This window comes from Balearica regulorum, chromosome 1, assembly GCF_011004875.1.
Source record: "Balearica regulorum gibbericeps isolate bBalReg1 chromosome 1, bBalReg1.pri, whole genome shotgun sequence".
Classification (NCBI taxonomy): Eukaryota; Metazoa; Chordata; class Aves; order Gruiformes; family Gruidae; genus Balearica; species Balearica regulorum.
In genome coordinates, this window is record NC_046184.1 from 83,870,346 (window position 1) to 83,887,036 (window position 16,691).

General features: G+C 47.1%; 2 protein-coding genes across 3 annotated transcripts in view; one reads left to right on the plus strand and one right to left on the minus strand.

Annotated features, from left to right (window-relative positions):
- LOC104636515 (alpha-2-macroglobulin-like protein 1) overlaps positions 1-3,713 on the minus strand; it is a 34,585-nt gene extending 30,872 nt beyond the window's left edge. Inside the window, exons 1-5 of the mRNA XM_010303697.2 lie at positions 3,589-3,713; positions 2,794-2,977; positions 1,483-1,527; positions 1,001-1,145; positions 291-343 (exon numbers count right to left, since the gene is read on the minus strand). Of these exons, the coding sequence (XP_010301999.2) occupies positions 291-343; positions 1,001-1,145; positions 1,483-1,527; positions 2,794-2,977; positions 3,589-3,656 (495 nt within the window). The 5' untranslated portion in view covers positions 3,657-3,713. The remainder of the gene's footprint in view (positions 1-290; positions 344-1,000; positions 1,146-1,482; positions 1,528-2,793; positions 2,978-3,588) is intronic.
- Positions 3,714-5,491: 1,778 nt separating this feature from the next.
- LOC104636514 (alpha-2-macroglobulin-like protein 1) overlaps positions 5,492-16,691 on the plus strand; it is a 28,140-nt gene continuing 16,940 nt past the window's right edge. For both annotated transcript variants that reach the window (XM_075761904.1, XM_075761911.1), the window contains exons 1-11: positions 5,492-5,708; positions 8,736-8,922; positions 9,258-9,420; positions 10,162-10,214; positions 10,520-10,540; positions 11,940-12,093; positions 12,937-13,021; positions 13,567-13,687; positions 14,513-14,630; positions 15,715-15,824; positions 16,169-16,339. In XM_075761904.1, coding sequence (XP_075618019.1) covers positions 5,638-5,708; positions 8,736-8,922; positions 9,258-9,420; positions 10,162-10,214; positions 10,520-10,540; positions 11,940-12,093; positions 12,937-13,021; positions 13,567-13,687; positions 14,513-14,630; positions 15,715-15,824; positions 16,169-16,339 — 1,254 coding nt within the window. In that variant the 5' untranslated portion in view covers positions 5,492-5,637. The remainder of the gene's footprint in view (positions 5,709-8,735; positions 8,923-9,257; positions 9,421-10,161; positions 10,215-10,519; positions 10,541-11,939; positions 12,094-12,936; positions 13,022-13,566; positions 13,688-14,512; positions 14,631-15,714; positions 15,825-16,168; positions 16,340-16,691) is intronic.

Below are 16,691 nucleotides of genomic sequence, written 5' to 3' on the forward strand. Positions count from 1 at the left end.
TTCGTACAGTGCAAAACAGCATCCATGTGAACCAGTATTAATAATACTGCCTAATGTGGACCCTGACCAGAAAGTTCTGCCCCATCCAGACCCCACACTAGGTTTCCTCCTCCCTCTGTGCTAGCTTATGCTGCAGTCTTTCTCCAAGGGACCAGTGGATGAGTGGTTTCCCTTCAAAGATCATTTGTTCTTATGGTTTAACAGACATGAAGGGAGATGTCTCTCATGAGCCTCTCAATGTGTCTCATGCTGAGGTTCCTACTTCTAGAAAAGAACAAGGTGATACTCACCCCGTTTTTAATGACCTTAAGATCCTCATCCAGGTTCACGATTCGAAATTTCACTGGAGATATAAAGAAAAGGATAGTAAAACATTCTGGCTGCAACATGTCCTTGCACAAATCTGCTTATCCTTTTCTGTGCTCCAGTATTCTTGTGTCTCTGTTTACCTCAGAGGTATTCAAGTCTTTCCTCAAACAGCCCTCCCCAGCATCTCCCACCCCAGAAGATTTCGTCTGGGAGGTCTATATGCAGCTGTGAGCTGTAGAAACTCACTTCCTTTACCTGGAAAGGTTACAATGATGTGTTAAACAGTGGGGGTGGTGTGTGTGCAGTCTGTTCATATTGTGAAGACTGTGGACTAACTCTCTGTATTTCTATAGCTTGGAACTGTCGCTCTAGGCTTTACTCAGATATTAACAACTGTCTTCAAAAACCAAGAGATTTTTCAGTATCCTGGAGAGTCCTGGCTTTCCTTTTAGGTCTCGCTAGAGATACCACACCAGAACAATACCCTGGAGCAGCAGGCTGGGCATTTGGTGGAGCACAGCTTGGAGGGGAACATCCTGACTCATACTGTTGCTGGAAAACATGCTGGAAACATCTGATAATAGAGATCTGCTTTCTTTCATCTCCAACAAGCTTAGCTTGCTGCACTTGGTGAAATCTTCCCCCAAGATGTGGCTGTTACCTTGTTCCATATGCCACCTTCTTGCCTTACCTGTTTCTCCAGGTTTGTATAAGCTCTTGTCTGTCTCTACCAGAATTACATTCTTCTGGGGCTTGACCAGAACTTTCTTGCGACCCTCAAAGAGCACGTTGTCCCCACTGTGGATCAGGACATGCAGAAAAACCACCTTCTCTGGCTGTCAAGTTAAAAAAAAAACAAACTGCCTGAGACTACAAGTAGCTTGAAGGAGAGAGGAATCAACCTGTCCTACCAAAATCTCCAAAGAGAGCCTCCCTTTCCCTCCTTTGATTTAGCTCTCTCCTTTCCCTAGTCCTAGTCCTCTCTGTGATCCCCAACTTCCTCATTCTCTTTTCTCTGCCTTTCTCCTTGTCACATTTGCCTCTTTTCAAATTTCTTTTTCCCCATTACTAACTTTCCCACCCTGCCCCTCCAACATTAACACGGCTCAGTCACAGGAGAGGCTGAAGCCCTCTAGTTTGTAAGAGGAGAGGCAGTCAAGAGAGGTGTCTTACGTGTGACGTGGAATCATTTCTTTTTCTGGGAATCAATTCTGGCACCTAGGTTGATTGATACAAGACAATGGAAAACAAATTCATCAGAAACTTTCCATATTATGCCAGATGTGAGACATCATATCACTGTTAAAAAATCCCCAAAATTCAGTGTCCAAATTCCACTGTATGGTGCTGTCTCTAACCCACTTGCCATTATAGGGAGAAGAAGCAGTCACTGCCTGTCTCTTATTCATGAACCTGAGAGCAAGTGAACTGACATGTCATTCTCCTACTTCAAATAAATGTGAGATTTTTATGAAACCAAGAAAAAACATTAGGGAAGTCAGATCTGGAGCTGACCAAGACAGTAATGGGAGATGAGATACTGATCAGGGACACCAGGACATCTCAGTATCAGAAAGACCGAGCTCACCAAGATAAAGGTTCCTTTTGCTAACGGCAGACTTTCTTGGCTTTCCAGAGCCAGGACTTGCTCTCTCCTAAGGGGTGGCACCAAACACTTGGTTAATGATTGTCTTGATGCAAGAACCAGAAGTGACTACAGCCCCGCCTTGAATCCTGCTGAATCTGCAGGACAGTCAGGGCATAGACACAGCGACTTTGTACGGTGCTGAGAAAGACGGGGGCAGTTTGTAGAGCCTCAGCACCAGACACATCTCCATGGCTCTCTAAAAATGTAACTGAAGGTCCTGTCATGCCTCAGCCTTAGTGTGTCTAGTTAAGCCAACTAGAGCAGCAGAGTTGCAATGACAGGAACTCAAGCCACCCAAGAAATATCCAGACTGCTTAGGTGAAATTCAGTTCATTGTGGGTTCAGCACCATCACCACCCATCACAGCTAAATTAAAGCAAGCTCAATGTCTGTGCAGGCTGCAACTACACCTTGCAACATAGATGCAGCTTTAGAGAAGAATGGTCCTCTTGGAGCTGGAGGGGCAGGCTTCTGAGGAAGCAAGAATGAAAAGAATGTATTCCTAATGCATTGACTTGCACTGTGATATACAAGCATTTTTAGGGACCAAACTCTCAGTAAACTGAAAGTCACTGTTTTCCAACAGGCTTTAAGTAGGATGAAATGGTCTAATACAGATCAAAAGAATAGGTTTTTATCTACACAGGGAAGATTCCCTACTTTGTCAGGCTCCAAGACACTGCTGCATTCTGCCTGGCACTGGTAGGAGAATATACTTAACATGCTTGCAACCTATGGCAAGGCAAAGGACAGTGTACCCAGAGAAATGCTGGGCTCCTGTCTGAAGAGAAGGTGAGAGTTTCCACTGCCAAATCAGCAGCCACAGCTACACTCACCTGGAAGGTGATGCACTGAAAAGTGCCTGGCTTCTCCACATCCTGTTCCACCAGCGTGTGATTCTGGGTTGTCACCTCCAAGGTGACAGCCAGGTGAACAGCTTCAGTCAGGGAGCTGAGGTGAATGTAGAGTTTCTCCTCTTGGGAATGGTGAATGAAAGCAGGAAACACCACCATGTAGTGACTAGAATAGAGCAGGAGATGTTCAAAAACAATTCAGAGGATGAGGTGGACAGGCCAGAATCCATCTCTGCTGCTTTCATGAAGAGGTAGACCAGGGGTCAGAAATGTCTGGAGGCCTGCAGTGAAGTGCAGCTCCCTTTGCATATCAGCAAGAAGCAACATGCCCAGTGTGGAACTAGAGAGCTCCTGATATCTGTCACCACCTTGCCACCAGCCAAGACACAGCTGCCCAGTGTACAATATTCCAATTGCAAGCACACAGAGCAGAGCAAGGGTGAGTGAGGAATAAAGCCAAAGACTCAGTGACTGAGGCATAAGGCTTCAGTCCTCACACCAAATTTCATCTCCACCAGCACAGGATGAACAGAGGCAAAACTTGTGACCTCTGAGCTTTGCAGTGTGTGCAGTGCAGTGCCTGCACAAGCAAACACCAGGGGTTTCACCTGCAGTGGTGCTCGACACCCAGTGCTCCAGCAGGACTCAGTAGGAGCTGCTTCTGCTCAGCCTCCCCACCATTCAGCTGTGTGATGCTAAATAGTGCAGGACCTCAGCACCACTCTGCAATGACAGTCCCTTCCACCAAGCCCCTCCGAAATCAAAAGATCATCTCACGGTTCCAGGCTTGCTGCAGCTGCGACTGGGAATAGGGTCAGGGCTAATAGGAGCACTGGTGCTCCCATTGCTGGGGCTGGGACAAAAAGCTGACAAGATCCACACAGGAGGAGAGAACTGCCTGTGCTTATGGGCTGGAGCAATCCTAAATATCGCCCTCAGATGCTCCTAAGTCCAAAGAGTGGGGGAGTTGATATATGGAGATAGTACCTCTTTCAGGCTAATGACATTAGCTAATATTTACTTGCTTCCACCAACAGCAGAGTAAAGGCCACAAAGCACAGTTCTCCACCCACATCTATCTACATTTGGATGGTGTTCCAGGCCATGGGGCACCAGAGCACTGGGTGGGGTGGAGATGTGGGGTGGGTGAACTCTGACCCTGGCTGAAGGTGACTTAGAAGAAAAACTCATCTCAGCTGTGGCTGGTCTGGATCCTGGCTGTAGCATATGATGAGAGCCAAAGCTGCACACAGCTACTGTGCTCAGCTTGTAAAAAGAATTGTCAGTACTCTTTCTGTGCACCATTAGTGATCTTTCCCTCATGTAGTGTTTAATCAGAGCTTGGAGTAAAAACCTTTCAATTCACCTCCATACCCTGCATTGCTACCTCTGTCCACCCATCCATCCCAGCCATGCCTGATCCTCCTGGGTACAGAACCTTTACAGAACCTTTTCCAGGGCTGCTCCTGCCACCCACCACCAACTCCTCTCGTAGCTCCACTGTAAGTCCTTTCCAAATAAAGCAAGAGATTTTAAGTCCCTACATATTTTAGCAAATCTCTACTTTACATCCCCTCAAGCCAGATGTCCGGGCATCTGCCAGCTTCCTCCAGCCATAAGGTAGTTCTACACTGACACCACCACCCGTCTCCTCCAGACTCTTCTCAGGCACTGCAACTTTTTGCTTCCTTTTTCTGGGTGGCAGCAGTGAACAGGGCTTAGGTGTATTTGCCCTCTAGTTACAATCTCATTTGAAGGTGGATGTCCTCATCCTACCCTGGCTCGAGCTGTGTTTTTGCAGACCATGACCAAAGGTACACAATATAGAGTGAATTTGCCATCCACTCTTTGCTCCCAGCTGAAGCAATCTCCTGGATTTACTTTGGCAGAGTCCCCATATGTGTGCTTAGCATCCACCCTCTTAGAGCACAGTCCGATGTAACAGGAACACACTAGCCTTTAACCTAGCACTGACATTGCAGATAATCTGCAGGTTTAAAGCACTATATGTCACTGATCTGGGAGCATATTTGATTCTCCAAAGTCAAGAGGGTTTTGAGTTCGAGCATAAACTATCAGGACAAAAAAACAATCTGAATTCTGTCTGATTTCAGAAACACTCCCCGTGGCTCTGCATGTCTGAATGGTCATCAAGTTGGCTGCCTCTGAAGTTAAATGGGAACAGATAGACAACAAAAAGATAATAACATACTAAAGTTCTCATCTTCTTCCAGGGAGGAATGGGTGCACTGGCAGAGCTGAGTGTCAAGCTCTGGGCTGGTCTGGCTGGGGTCTGCAGAGCAGGAGTGAAATTTCAGTAAGAAGTAAATAATACATAAAAAATAAGTTCTACAGAAGAACCCTGAAGCAAAATCCACTGACATCACAAAGAATGGATTTGCCCTAGGATGTTTCTGATGAAATCCTGGTAAAGACATCTTTCTAAAAATTGGGCCTCTGTCCCAAATGTAGCAACTGAGCAGTCCTACTCCCATCAGCTGTGCTGCATAAGGCAGAGCAAGACACCTCCAAGAGAAATATCCACAAGCCTTACAAAGTCTCAAGGCAAGTGCCTTTGGTACGTAGGCAACAGACATTGTCTCCGCCCCTTCCACCCGCCCACATCCCAGCCCCAGCCACGCGCAGCATGATTTCCACCTTCTTGGTTTCGAAGCCAAGAGAGAGACGGGCACCCTGTCAGGGCAGGACCTGCATAGTCCTTCAGCTCTGGATGAAAGAGAAGAAAGAAGACAGCAGAAGCAGGGGCGAAGGGGGGACAGAAGAGAGACTAAGCTTTCCGTGGAGGGATCCGACCTGCAATCAGCTATGTGGACCATCGCTTTCTTGTGGGGCAGCATCCTTCTCCTGCCTAGCATGGCTGGAACGTCCGCAATGCTGTAAGAACCTCGGCTGCTTCGCATACGCGCTCTGGTCTGTGGGGTATGCTGGAGGGGTGGAGGTGTGTCAGAAACAGGACAGAAGTTCTAAGACCAGGAGTGTTTTTCCAGGGAGACATAATTTCTTGTATTCCCAAGGTTTCGCTTATTTCTCACCCCCTGCCCCTCCTCACTGGCTCTCCCTTTAGTGCCTTTGATGTAAACCATGTATTTCTGCATGACTCAGGCAGAGCAACTCTGCCAGTTTTCTGCTTGTGTTTAATTCTGACCTGCGAACATCTCACGTCTCCTGCTGTGCTCCAGAATATATTTCTTTTTGGGCTATGCTTTTTTACCCAGAGTCATAGGTAGTCATAGGTCACCATTTAAATCTAGCTGACAAAGCTGAGTGCCTTTAAAACTGGGAAAACGTGAGCCGGAATGCTCTCTGTAAAGCAGCATGTTCATTCTGGCTTGGCTGGCCATCTGCTCCCTCCATGCCTTTTCTCAGACCTCTGGCAAGGACAATTCCCAGCACTGCTTCTCTTCATATACTTTATCAGGAATGCAACTCCTGTTCCAGCAGGCACTGCTGTGATATACTGGCTTGTGAACTTGCTCTTGCTTTTTGAAGGCCTTTGCTTTTGCAGCCATAGCCTAAGTGCAAACAGAAATGTGGCTGTGCTTGAACAGTAGATATTACAGCAGGAAATACGTTGCTGGGTTGTAGCTGGGTTCTCTCCTGCCATGTGTGGTATGGCATGCACAAGTCTAGTTTTAAAAATCTTTTCCAGTGGGAGTACAGCCTCTTCCTCTAGGACATAGGCTGACACAGCTCCCGCTCAAATGATGGTTTACTGCTACCTGTTTCCAACTGTGACCTTCAGCATGAAGCTTTGCTTATGGAAATACTGCTTGCTTCAGTAGGCTGTCTGCTGTCCCACCTGTATGCCAATGTTTTTTGTAGATTCATGAGAAAGTAATCCAGCCTGGCTCTTGGGATCCTTCAATGACAGCCTCAGAGATGCTGTCTAGTATTTTCATAGCTCAGAAAGCAAGGACAAGACATGAATTGTCAAAGGGGTGTAAGAAAATGTTCCAGAGTAAAGGGTTGTCGTGGTTTTACCCCAGCCGGCAGCTGAGTACCACGCAGCCGCTCGTTCACTCCCCCCCATCGGGATGGGAAAGAGAATTGGAAGAGTTAAAGTGAGAAAACTCGTGGGTTGAGATAAAGACAGTTTAATAGGTAAAGCAAAAGCCGCACGCACAAGCAAAGCAAAACAAGGAATTCATTCACCACTTCCCATGGGCAGGCAGGTGTTCAGCCATCTCCAGGAAAGCAGGGCTCTATCACGTGTAACGGTTACTTGGGAAGACAAACGCCATTGCTCCAAACGCCGCCGCCCCCCCCCTCCTCTTCCTCCAAGCTCCTTATAAACTGAGCATGACGTCATATAGTATGGAATACCCCTTTGGTCAGTTTGGGTCACCTGTCCTGTCTGTGTCTCCTCCCAACTTCTTGTCCACCCCCAGCCATCCCGCTGGCAGGGCAGTGCAAGAAGCAGAAAAGGCCTTGGCCTCGTGTAAACACTGCTCAACAATAAGTCCATAGAACAAAAACATCTCTATATTATCAATGCTGTCTCCAGCACAAATCCAAAACGTATCCCCACACTAGCTACTATGAAGAAAAATCAATCCTCTCAGCTGAAACCAGGACAAGGGTCTTTAGGAGCAAAAGAGGTATGGGAGGTTCAAGCAGTGAGTCTTTAGTGCTCATTCCATCCTTTGGCCCAGTGGCAGGAGGGAGGTGCCATGAGTCAGCTTAAGTAGGAAAATCAAAATGTTGTCGTGTTGTGGTTTAACCTGGCAGGCAGCTAAAATCGTTCGCACAGCTGATCGCTTAGTCCGTCCCCCCCCCAGTGGGATGGGGGAGAGAATCTAAAAGGTAAAATTTATGGGTTGAGATAAAGATAGTTTAATAAGACAGAAAAGGATGGTGATGATGACGACGATGATGATGATGATAATAATAATAGCATATACAAACACAAGTGATGCACAGCACAATTGCTCATCACCCAGAACGGATGCTCAGCCAGTTTCTAAGATGCACCGCCTCCTGGCCAACACCCCCGTTATATACGGAGCATGACATCATATGGTATGGAATATCCCTTTGGCCAGTTTGGGTCAGTTGTCCTGCCTGTGTCCCCTCCCAGCTTTTTGGGCATCCCCCACCTTCTTGTTGGCAGACCAGTATGAGAAGCTGAAAAGTCCTTGACTGCTTGGCAACAACTAAAACATCAGTGTGTTATCAACGTTATTCTCATACTAAATCCAAAACACAGCATTATACCAGCTGCTAGGAAGAAAATTAACTGTCTCCCTGCCAAAACCAGGACACGTTGTCATCTGTTATCAAATCCCCTAATATTAGCATCAGACAAGCTGTTCAAGGCAGCTTGACAGCAGTCAAGCGTGAAAGCACTCAAGACTCCTGGCAAGCAGGACTTTGATTCCCTCTTCCAGGGTGCTGAGCTCCAATGAAGAACTGCCACCAGGTCACATCCCTGCCTCTTGCTGTTCTGATCTTTCCAGGCCCTGCTCTCCTGTTGCTGCAAAACATGCCACTGCTGAACCTGTCCAGAGGCAGTAAGCAGGAGGAGTCAATGATAAGAGTGTTTCAAACCTGCTTGAATGTTGGCTTTTCTTTGGTCCTAGTTGCTGCAGTGCAGCATAAGAAGAAAAAAACAACAAAAAAAATTTAACATCTTCTTGGTGTTGTCCGTGGGCACAGCTATGAGAGTAGCTACAGAGGTGTGAGATCTGGCATAAGAGAGCAAGGAGGACAGGAGTGTCAGGAGCTGCAAAGATTCACTACAGTACCTATAGATGAGAAAAAGGGTGTGATCTTGTCCCACTGGAATCGTGACAGTGGAATGAAGAGACCAGAAGTCTTGTTAGGAAGTACCCAAATCCTATGGTCAAAACCTGTCCTCTTAGAAAATCAATTTCACCTGACTTTTTTTTTTTCTTTCTTAATAGAAATTATGCTGTGGCAATACCATCTCAGCTCTACTACCCCTTCTCAGAGACAGTGTGCCTCCAGCTCAGCAGAAAGCAAGCAGTCCCAATCCATGCGACAGTAACCTTGCAAAGCAGAGCTGGGAATGAGACTCTGATCACTCAGTCCATCTCTCAGCTCACCTTCTTTCATTGCACAAGCTTCCAGGTGAGGAAGATTTTTTCAAGGGTTGTCAGTAGGGTGGACAGTGCATGAGTTCTGCTCTTGCCAGGCAGGAAGGCAAAGAATTGTGTCTTCCCATGGAGGCATCTTAATTGGGCACTGAATCTTCTGCTTCAGCCTGTATAGGTCTGCCAGTGTCCTTCCTGCTGTGTAGCCCCACTGATGTTTTACTCTTCTAGAAAACGTTCTGAAAAGTACTGTGAGGTCTTTCAGAGCAAGAACTGGAACAATATAAAAGCAGTATGATAATTGTTATTCCAAAAGCCTAGGGATCCACGGATGGGATCCACCCTGAATGATGGTTACAACTATGCCTGCAGGTCCCTCCTCCTGTTGGAAACCCTGATGAAGTGGCTTTTATTGTTATCACAGTCCTGGAAGCCAACTCAGAGTTTCAGAAGAAACAGAAAGTCCTAATCAGGCACGCAGACAAGAAGACTTTTATCCAGACAGACAAACCTGTGTACAAACCTGGACAGATTGGTATGGACAGAATGCCATGTCTTGTGAGAGAGGCCACAAAATACGGGGTAGCCTCTAGCACTTGGAGTGGGACCTGCTCTGCAAGGGACATGGCTTCATTTCCCTTCTAGGCTTTGAGGGATTTGGGGATACCTCTCTCCTACATCAGCACAGCGCATGTTTTCTCCAGTATTAGCCATACTCAGACAGCATGCCAGTGTGAACAGGGCTTGTGTGTTTTGGCTGATGTGTGATGAAACATTCAGATGCCAGTGTGTTATATTCATGATTGCTCCAGTCAAAGCCACAATAGTCTGTCAGTGCCCCAAGCCCCTCTCTCTCCCACAGACTTCCTCAGAGGAGGATCGTGGTCCTGGCGGCCCCATCACTGCCCTAGCACAGCTCAGATCACCACAAGGTCCAGCTGTTTGCCCCATGCCTCTCCACACTTTCCACTGGCATGACCTTCACTGCAGGCAAGACTGAGTGTCCCACCACAGGTCCAGTGTCCAGAAAAATGCTGTTTCTCATCAGCACAGCCAGCCTTCCCAGAAAGCCCACACAGCCTCTCTTACCTCTTTTTTTTCCAGCAGACTGCCAGCTTGCAGCAGGGCTTTGAGCATAGGCCCAGGAGTGGATGGCTCTAGCTGCTGCCCACACTCAGTGAAGCGCATGGGCACGTCTTTCTTAGCCATCTGTTCTTATTGTTATTAACAGACTTGATTTCCTTTCAGCCAATCCTGTTTTTCTTTTTCTCTGTAGTCAAGTTGCGAATTGTAACCTTGGATCAGAACTTTATTGCCAGCAACGAAACGGTAAGTCCAGAGGGGAGAAACCTTATTAAGTCTGAAAATGCTATGGGCTGCCTCCATGACTTCTCGATCGATGCTTGGCCCAGCTGGGTGATCCTTTTGTGGACAGCTAGTCTCAGTGTTGCTTTTGCTGCTTACAAACAGCATTGGGCACCACCTGCAATGCCATGAGGTGTTGGGTTACAGGCAATCCCTGGGAATTGCTTTAGGGAAAACTCATGGATGGTTGGGGGATAAAAAAGTCCACGAAGGTGGATGGCACCTTACCTGAAAGCATCCCACCAGTAACTGTTATTTCCTCCCCACAGCACCGCCTGGTGGAACTGAAGGTAAAGAACCTACTTTATTGAAAGTGGTGATCTCTTCTCACCTTGGGGAAGACACAGGTTTGGAGATGGTGGTGGGGAAATATGGATGCAGACAGCCAGTTACCTCAGAATGAATGGGAACAGTCCTTGATGACTTGCCCTTCCTTCCTTCCTTTAGTATCCACGCAAGTTTGGCAGTGCAGAGTCATGATACTGATCACACAGGGGTCCCTAGAGTAAGTGATGGGTGCCACTGAAAATCAGTCCAGAAAACTTTTCTAGAGTGGTCACAGGACTTTTAGTCCCTCTAGCCTGTGAATCGAAGATTTCTGAAAAGTCTGAAGTTTCTTTAAGGAGACTTTTATATTTAACATACAGAAAATAAAAGTTTGACCAGTTAGTGTGGTGGCTACACAGCTAGAGAAAATTCCTAAAGCAGCATTCAGTATATTGTTCTTAAAATCTCTTAGTTTAGTTTTAATATGATAGGTAAAATATGGACTGCAATCACCTGAGCTAAGATACCTGAAAGTGGTGGGGTGTTTGTAATAACCCATGCAGAGAGGTCACAGTTCCAACTAGCAATTGGCAGTAGCTAATGCACATTTGCATGCCATATCAACCAAGCAATCAATACATAAACACATGGTTTCAGAGACACTTATGCAATGCTTTATGCCAGTTTATACAAACATCGTACTCTGATCCAGCGTCACCCTTTCAAACAGTTCCCATTTGTTCCATATGTTTATAAAGCACCTATCAACTCGTCAGAGTCCTTCCTGGCTGGGCAGTGTGACCGTGGCCAGAGTTCTGCATCTTGCCCTCCCAAGAACCAGCAGTGGGAGAACACTGTCCGTCATGGATTGAACGTGACAGTTAAAAAAGCCTCCCAATGCCCTTGCATCCCAGGTCTTTACAGCCTCCTTTCTATACTGGGCCTCATGGTCCCCTGCATTCAGGGGACTCATTTCCCTAGACTGTCCTGGGGATTCAAGACATCAGACTCCCCAGTAATCACTCCCAAGTAGCTCATGGCTTAGGCATCATATGTTGTCAGGATTGACCCTCTCCACAGTGATCTGGGGGCTATGCCAGCTCAGATTACCACAGGGGTCTCTAAGAGGGACCACCTGTGTCTCCTAGTGAGACAGGTAGGCAGTAAACCACAGTTTTGCAGTAGTCATTGAGATGGCCGTGCCACCAGAGAGCAATAATATGATAGATTTTGTCAATGACACAGGGAGAAAAGCCCTATCCTCTTCAAGCTCAGACTCACCTGAGCACTGTAGCTGTGTCATAGACCTGGACTCTCAGGACAAGATGATATGTGCTCAGACCATGCGGTGGTAGCTTGGACATCCTGCAAGAGTCTCTTTTTGCACTGGGAAATAACTATGCTCTACTACTGCCTATGCAGGACCCCAAAGGGAACCAAATTGCACAGTGGCTGAATGTTATGCCTCTGGGAGGAATTGTGGATCTGTCCTTCCCTCTGGCTGCAGAAGCACCGGTTGGAGAGTACACCATCAAAATGCCTGACCGCACACATACCTTCAGGGTCGAGGAGTATGGTAAGAGTTTCAGGGAGCTGACAGCAGCAGAGAAAGATGTATTGCCTCCAGCCCCCCTCTCTCACACAGAGTTGAATGGGCCATGCAGCTTGTGAACAGCTGTGCTAGTTGTGCTAGCACCTGAGATGCCCAACCGCCTGCCAGTAGGTGTAATCACTGACTTTTGCTCAGGCCCACTGGCTTTCTCCTCCCCCATGTCCTAAGGATGGACTGAGGCACTGTTCCACAGCTGTGCTCTGGGGAGGAGACTAAGGCTGTCTGCTCCCACCACACTCCTCTGGCTGGGCTGCTGGTGCATTGCTACCAGGCCCTGTGCTGGTAGTCAGGTGTCCTGGTTCTGGCAAGGATAGAGTTAATTTCCCAAGGAGCCAGGACAGGTGAGCCAAGCTGGCCGGGGGCTATTCCATACCATGTGAGGTCATGCTCACCATAAAAGGGGGCTAGTCGGGCAGGGGTGGGTTCGGGGTGTTGGCGCGGCTGCGGGACGGGTGGAGCATGCGGTCAGTCGGTCATTGGGTCGGTAAATCGTTCTCTGTTATCACCCATTGTTACTATCTGTTATCAGCACTGTTGTTGATTGTTTTCCCTCTCCCTTGCTGTCCCAGTAAACTGCCCTTATCCCAACCCTCGAGGCTTTGCCGTTGTTTTTCTGTTCTCCTCCACATCCCGCCGGGGGAGGGGTGAGTGAGCGGCGCGTGGCACTTAGCTACCGGCTGGGGCTAAACCACGTCATCAGGGAATGAAAGGAGAGATTTGTTTTCTGTGAACAACCATTTGGGAAGGATTAGAACAAATGACTTGTCTCTGTTCTCACTGAATTATATTTCTCCTGCTTTTGCACAGTGCTTCCCAAGTTCAGTGTCTCCATCCAGATGCCTCAGGTGGTCACCATCTTAGAGGAGAACTTCCATCTCCACGTCTGTGGCATGTGAGCTGACTTATTGTGACAGAAGGTGCACTCTTACTGGTTTGGAAACTGCACAGCTATCAATAACTGAGCTCCAAGTGGTCTCTGCCAACCCTACCCCAAAGTCTGGTACCCTGGCATCCTTTGCTAAGGAATTCTCCTAAACTCTCACCTTTCTCCATATTCTCTCTCCCTACTTCTTTTTCTGTGAGTTTGAAAGTGTGGCAGTGGATCCCCTCAGTGGGGCATGTGCCCTACAATACAGTACCTCTGCTGCATTGATTAGTGCCCATGCGGAAGGAATAATGACTCAACTTGTGGCCAGCACCATGTCTCCTAGCACTGCCTGGTAGAGCTAGTGTTGTCTTGGAGAGAACTCACCCACCACTGCCTCCTGTCTTAATCTGATAAAGTCATTTTAACTTCTTGGCCTCTGCTGAGCTCATGAACCATGAAGATAGTGCTGGCTGCTGGGTTGTATAGCTGCAAACCACAGGCTAAAGCCGATACTATTCACCCTTATGCCAGTGTTTCTGTATGTAAGTCCTCTCTGCTATGTTTGCCAGGTACACGTATGGGAAAGCAGTCCTAGGTAGTGTGAAGGCTGTGGTCTGCCGTAAACATATTCGCTATCATCGGAAGTCTTCCAAAGCCAAGCACAGTATTTGTAAGGATTACACTGGCGAGGTGAGCACACGGGACATCCACTCCTCTTGCAAAAGAGAGCAACAGGGGCAAATAGAGGGAAGAATACTAAAGGAAGGAGTGGGACAGACATCAGCAATTGAAGCAGCATGCTCTTTGCTCGGGGATGAATGATGAGTTAAGGACTGGTATGTCCTTAACACCCCAGTGTAGCAATCTTAGCCCCTGTCAGTGACTTTGACTGCACTTAGATGCACTCAAAGTAAGAAGCATCTGTAGGCAAGCTATTTCAGATTTGCCTACAAAGCAGGTATTGCAACAGGGCAATAAAAAAATACAGACACTGTTCATATCAATTCACTTTCACTGGATGCTTTTTAGCACCACCTTTTAATCTGGTGGAAACATCTATGTGCTGTTTCCCAGAAACAGCTGTTTTGGAGACACAGAAATTACATCTTGCATCTAAGCAAGCAATTACAGTTCAGCACAGGCTTTACTCATTCATCTCTAGGATTGAATGAATGTATCTATATTTTTTACATATTTTTAAGTAACCCAGCACATGTCTTAAAGATAAATCCTACCCTAGCAGAAGAAATCATATTGTCAGGGAGAAATGACAGCTCATATTTGCTACTGGCACATGAGTGAGTGTGTAAAGATGAAACGCATGTGAAACAGCAACTCCTATTAGTGACAGCTCCACAGAAAAGAAGTACGTTTCATGCCTGTGTAGGAGTTGCTCCTTTAACTCAAGTGTCTTAGTCATGTACTTTTAGACTGCTGGGCCTTGGGTTTGATCTGCACTGCAGAAGGGATTAGTGCATTCATGAATGGTTAACAGATACAATTTCACATCCCCAGACAAACAAGAATGGCTGCTTTGACACTGAGGTGAATATTAAGATCTACCACCAGAAGCGTAGTGACAATTATGATTTCAACCTGGAAGCTGTGGCTTTTCTGAAAGAAAGTGGAACAGGTAGCAAAAACTGATTCCACACTTTGTGGAAAATCTTTTAATTTTGTAACACTCATACAACATGCTTGTAAGACTCCTTACGGATCCTTGCGTCTTCCCATCAAACCACTGGAGCTTTCTGTACTGGCTCCCATGGGGTCAAGTGTTCAGAGGGTTGTGTCTTCCCTGGGAGCACTACGGCAGCATTGATGTTCTCGTGTACCATACCACCCAGGGCTTACTCACACAGGACATGTGAGTTCTCCCAGTTGCAGGATGGATTTTACCAGTACACTTGCTCCTCCACAAGCTGTTGTGGCCAGTCCAGCTCTGCCAGTCACTTTGGTTTAGCAGAGACAGGAAGAGCTGCTTTTTCTCATCTTCTAGTCACAGAAGAAATGTGCACAGAGGTGGGCCAGGCCAGGTGTTTTTGTTCTTAAACCATACTTTAGGAAAGTCCATTGGAATGAGGAGATACTCAGAGCAACCAGTGACAACCAAGACCCTGACTGTGTACTGTTAATAGCTCCTCATCAGATTTATCTCCACATCCCAGATAGGGAGATGAGGCTACTTGTCCAGAGCTACCATTAAATACTCCATCCTGTAAGGTTCCTTCTCTTACAAAATTTTACAAACCTTTCCTTACAAGAAAATGTTTTGCAGTCCCTTGCTGAAAGCAGTGATGCATGTTCACTTAGCAAACAACTGCAGTGATTTCAGATGGGCACCACATGACAAGACAGCAGATTGTAAACTAACGTGGTGAAGGCAAGGAAAAACGTTGCCTTCTAGTGACTCTGCTGTGAGAATGGGAGGAGAATGGAAGTGGACAATTATGAGTAGGACCATCTGAAACAAAGTCAGAAAGCGCATTTGAGAAGTGTCTGGCAGAGACCTCCTGGTTGACTGCTGTCATTCTAGCAGGTCAGAATGTAGGAGGCACTATTGCTGAGCGTGTGTGTATTAAATGACTCCTGAAGTTATATGGAGAACCTACAATCCCCTATGAGTGATAGTCCATCCCTTACCTCAGTCCACCCAATCTTGCTGCCTTTGCTCAGACGCATGGTACTCACCTGCATGCACCTCCTGTCTTTCCTAGGGGTGGAATTCAACACCACTGAAAACTGCAAGGTCACTTTTGATATCACAACTCTCCAATTCTGGGGGACAAGCTACTACTATCAGCAAGGAGTTCCCTACTATGGACATGTAAGTGAACAGGGCAGAAACATGGAAAGCCTGGCAGCTGGGCCTAAGGGGATGGTGGGCACAGAACTACTGAGGGGTCCCCTTGCTCTGAGCTGCCCAAGGCTGCTAGAACAGTCCTCTGTCCCAGTTTCTCCTTTGACATTTCTGCCAAGATGTAATCCAAAGGTGTGACCACAGGATAGACACATGGCTTTGCCAGATGAGATGGCTGCTGCATAAATGGGGAGGGATTGGAGGAATTAGAGTTCACGCTGAGAGTCCCTTGCAGAGAGGGGAACTGGGACCTCTACCAGGAGGTAGATTTTCAATCTCCTATTCTCTGACTGTTCTCTGCATCATTACAGCTGGAACTCAAAAGTGCAAATGGGACACACCTGAAGAACAGGGAGGTGATTCTTACAGTGTCCTATGGTAGCAAGAAGCAGACCAAGACCTACTTCACGGATGACACTGGGATGGCCTCTTTCACCTTAGAGACGTTAGCATGGGACAACAGCAGTAAAGTTCTACTACAGGTCAAGCCCAATAATTACATTGGATTTGGCTAGCACTAAGCAATGCATCCCTCAGACCTATAGACTATGTCAGTGTCTCGGTATAGCCAAGGAGATAGAGGCATGGAGAAGTGAAATGACAGATCTAGGGCCAGAGGAATAGCCCACAGCAGAACCACAGTTCTGTCCCCTGGTGCCACACATGGTCCCTGAGCAGTCAGGAGACATGATGAGAGATGGGCCAGTGAACAGAGGCCCCATGAAGTTGTGACTGAGGTCTACCTACATAGCACCTCTGTCTGAGGTGGAAAGGGCTTTGTGGGGCTGGGCAGGAACAGGGAGCAAAGGAAGAACTCCAACATGGTATGGAACG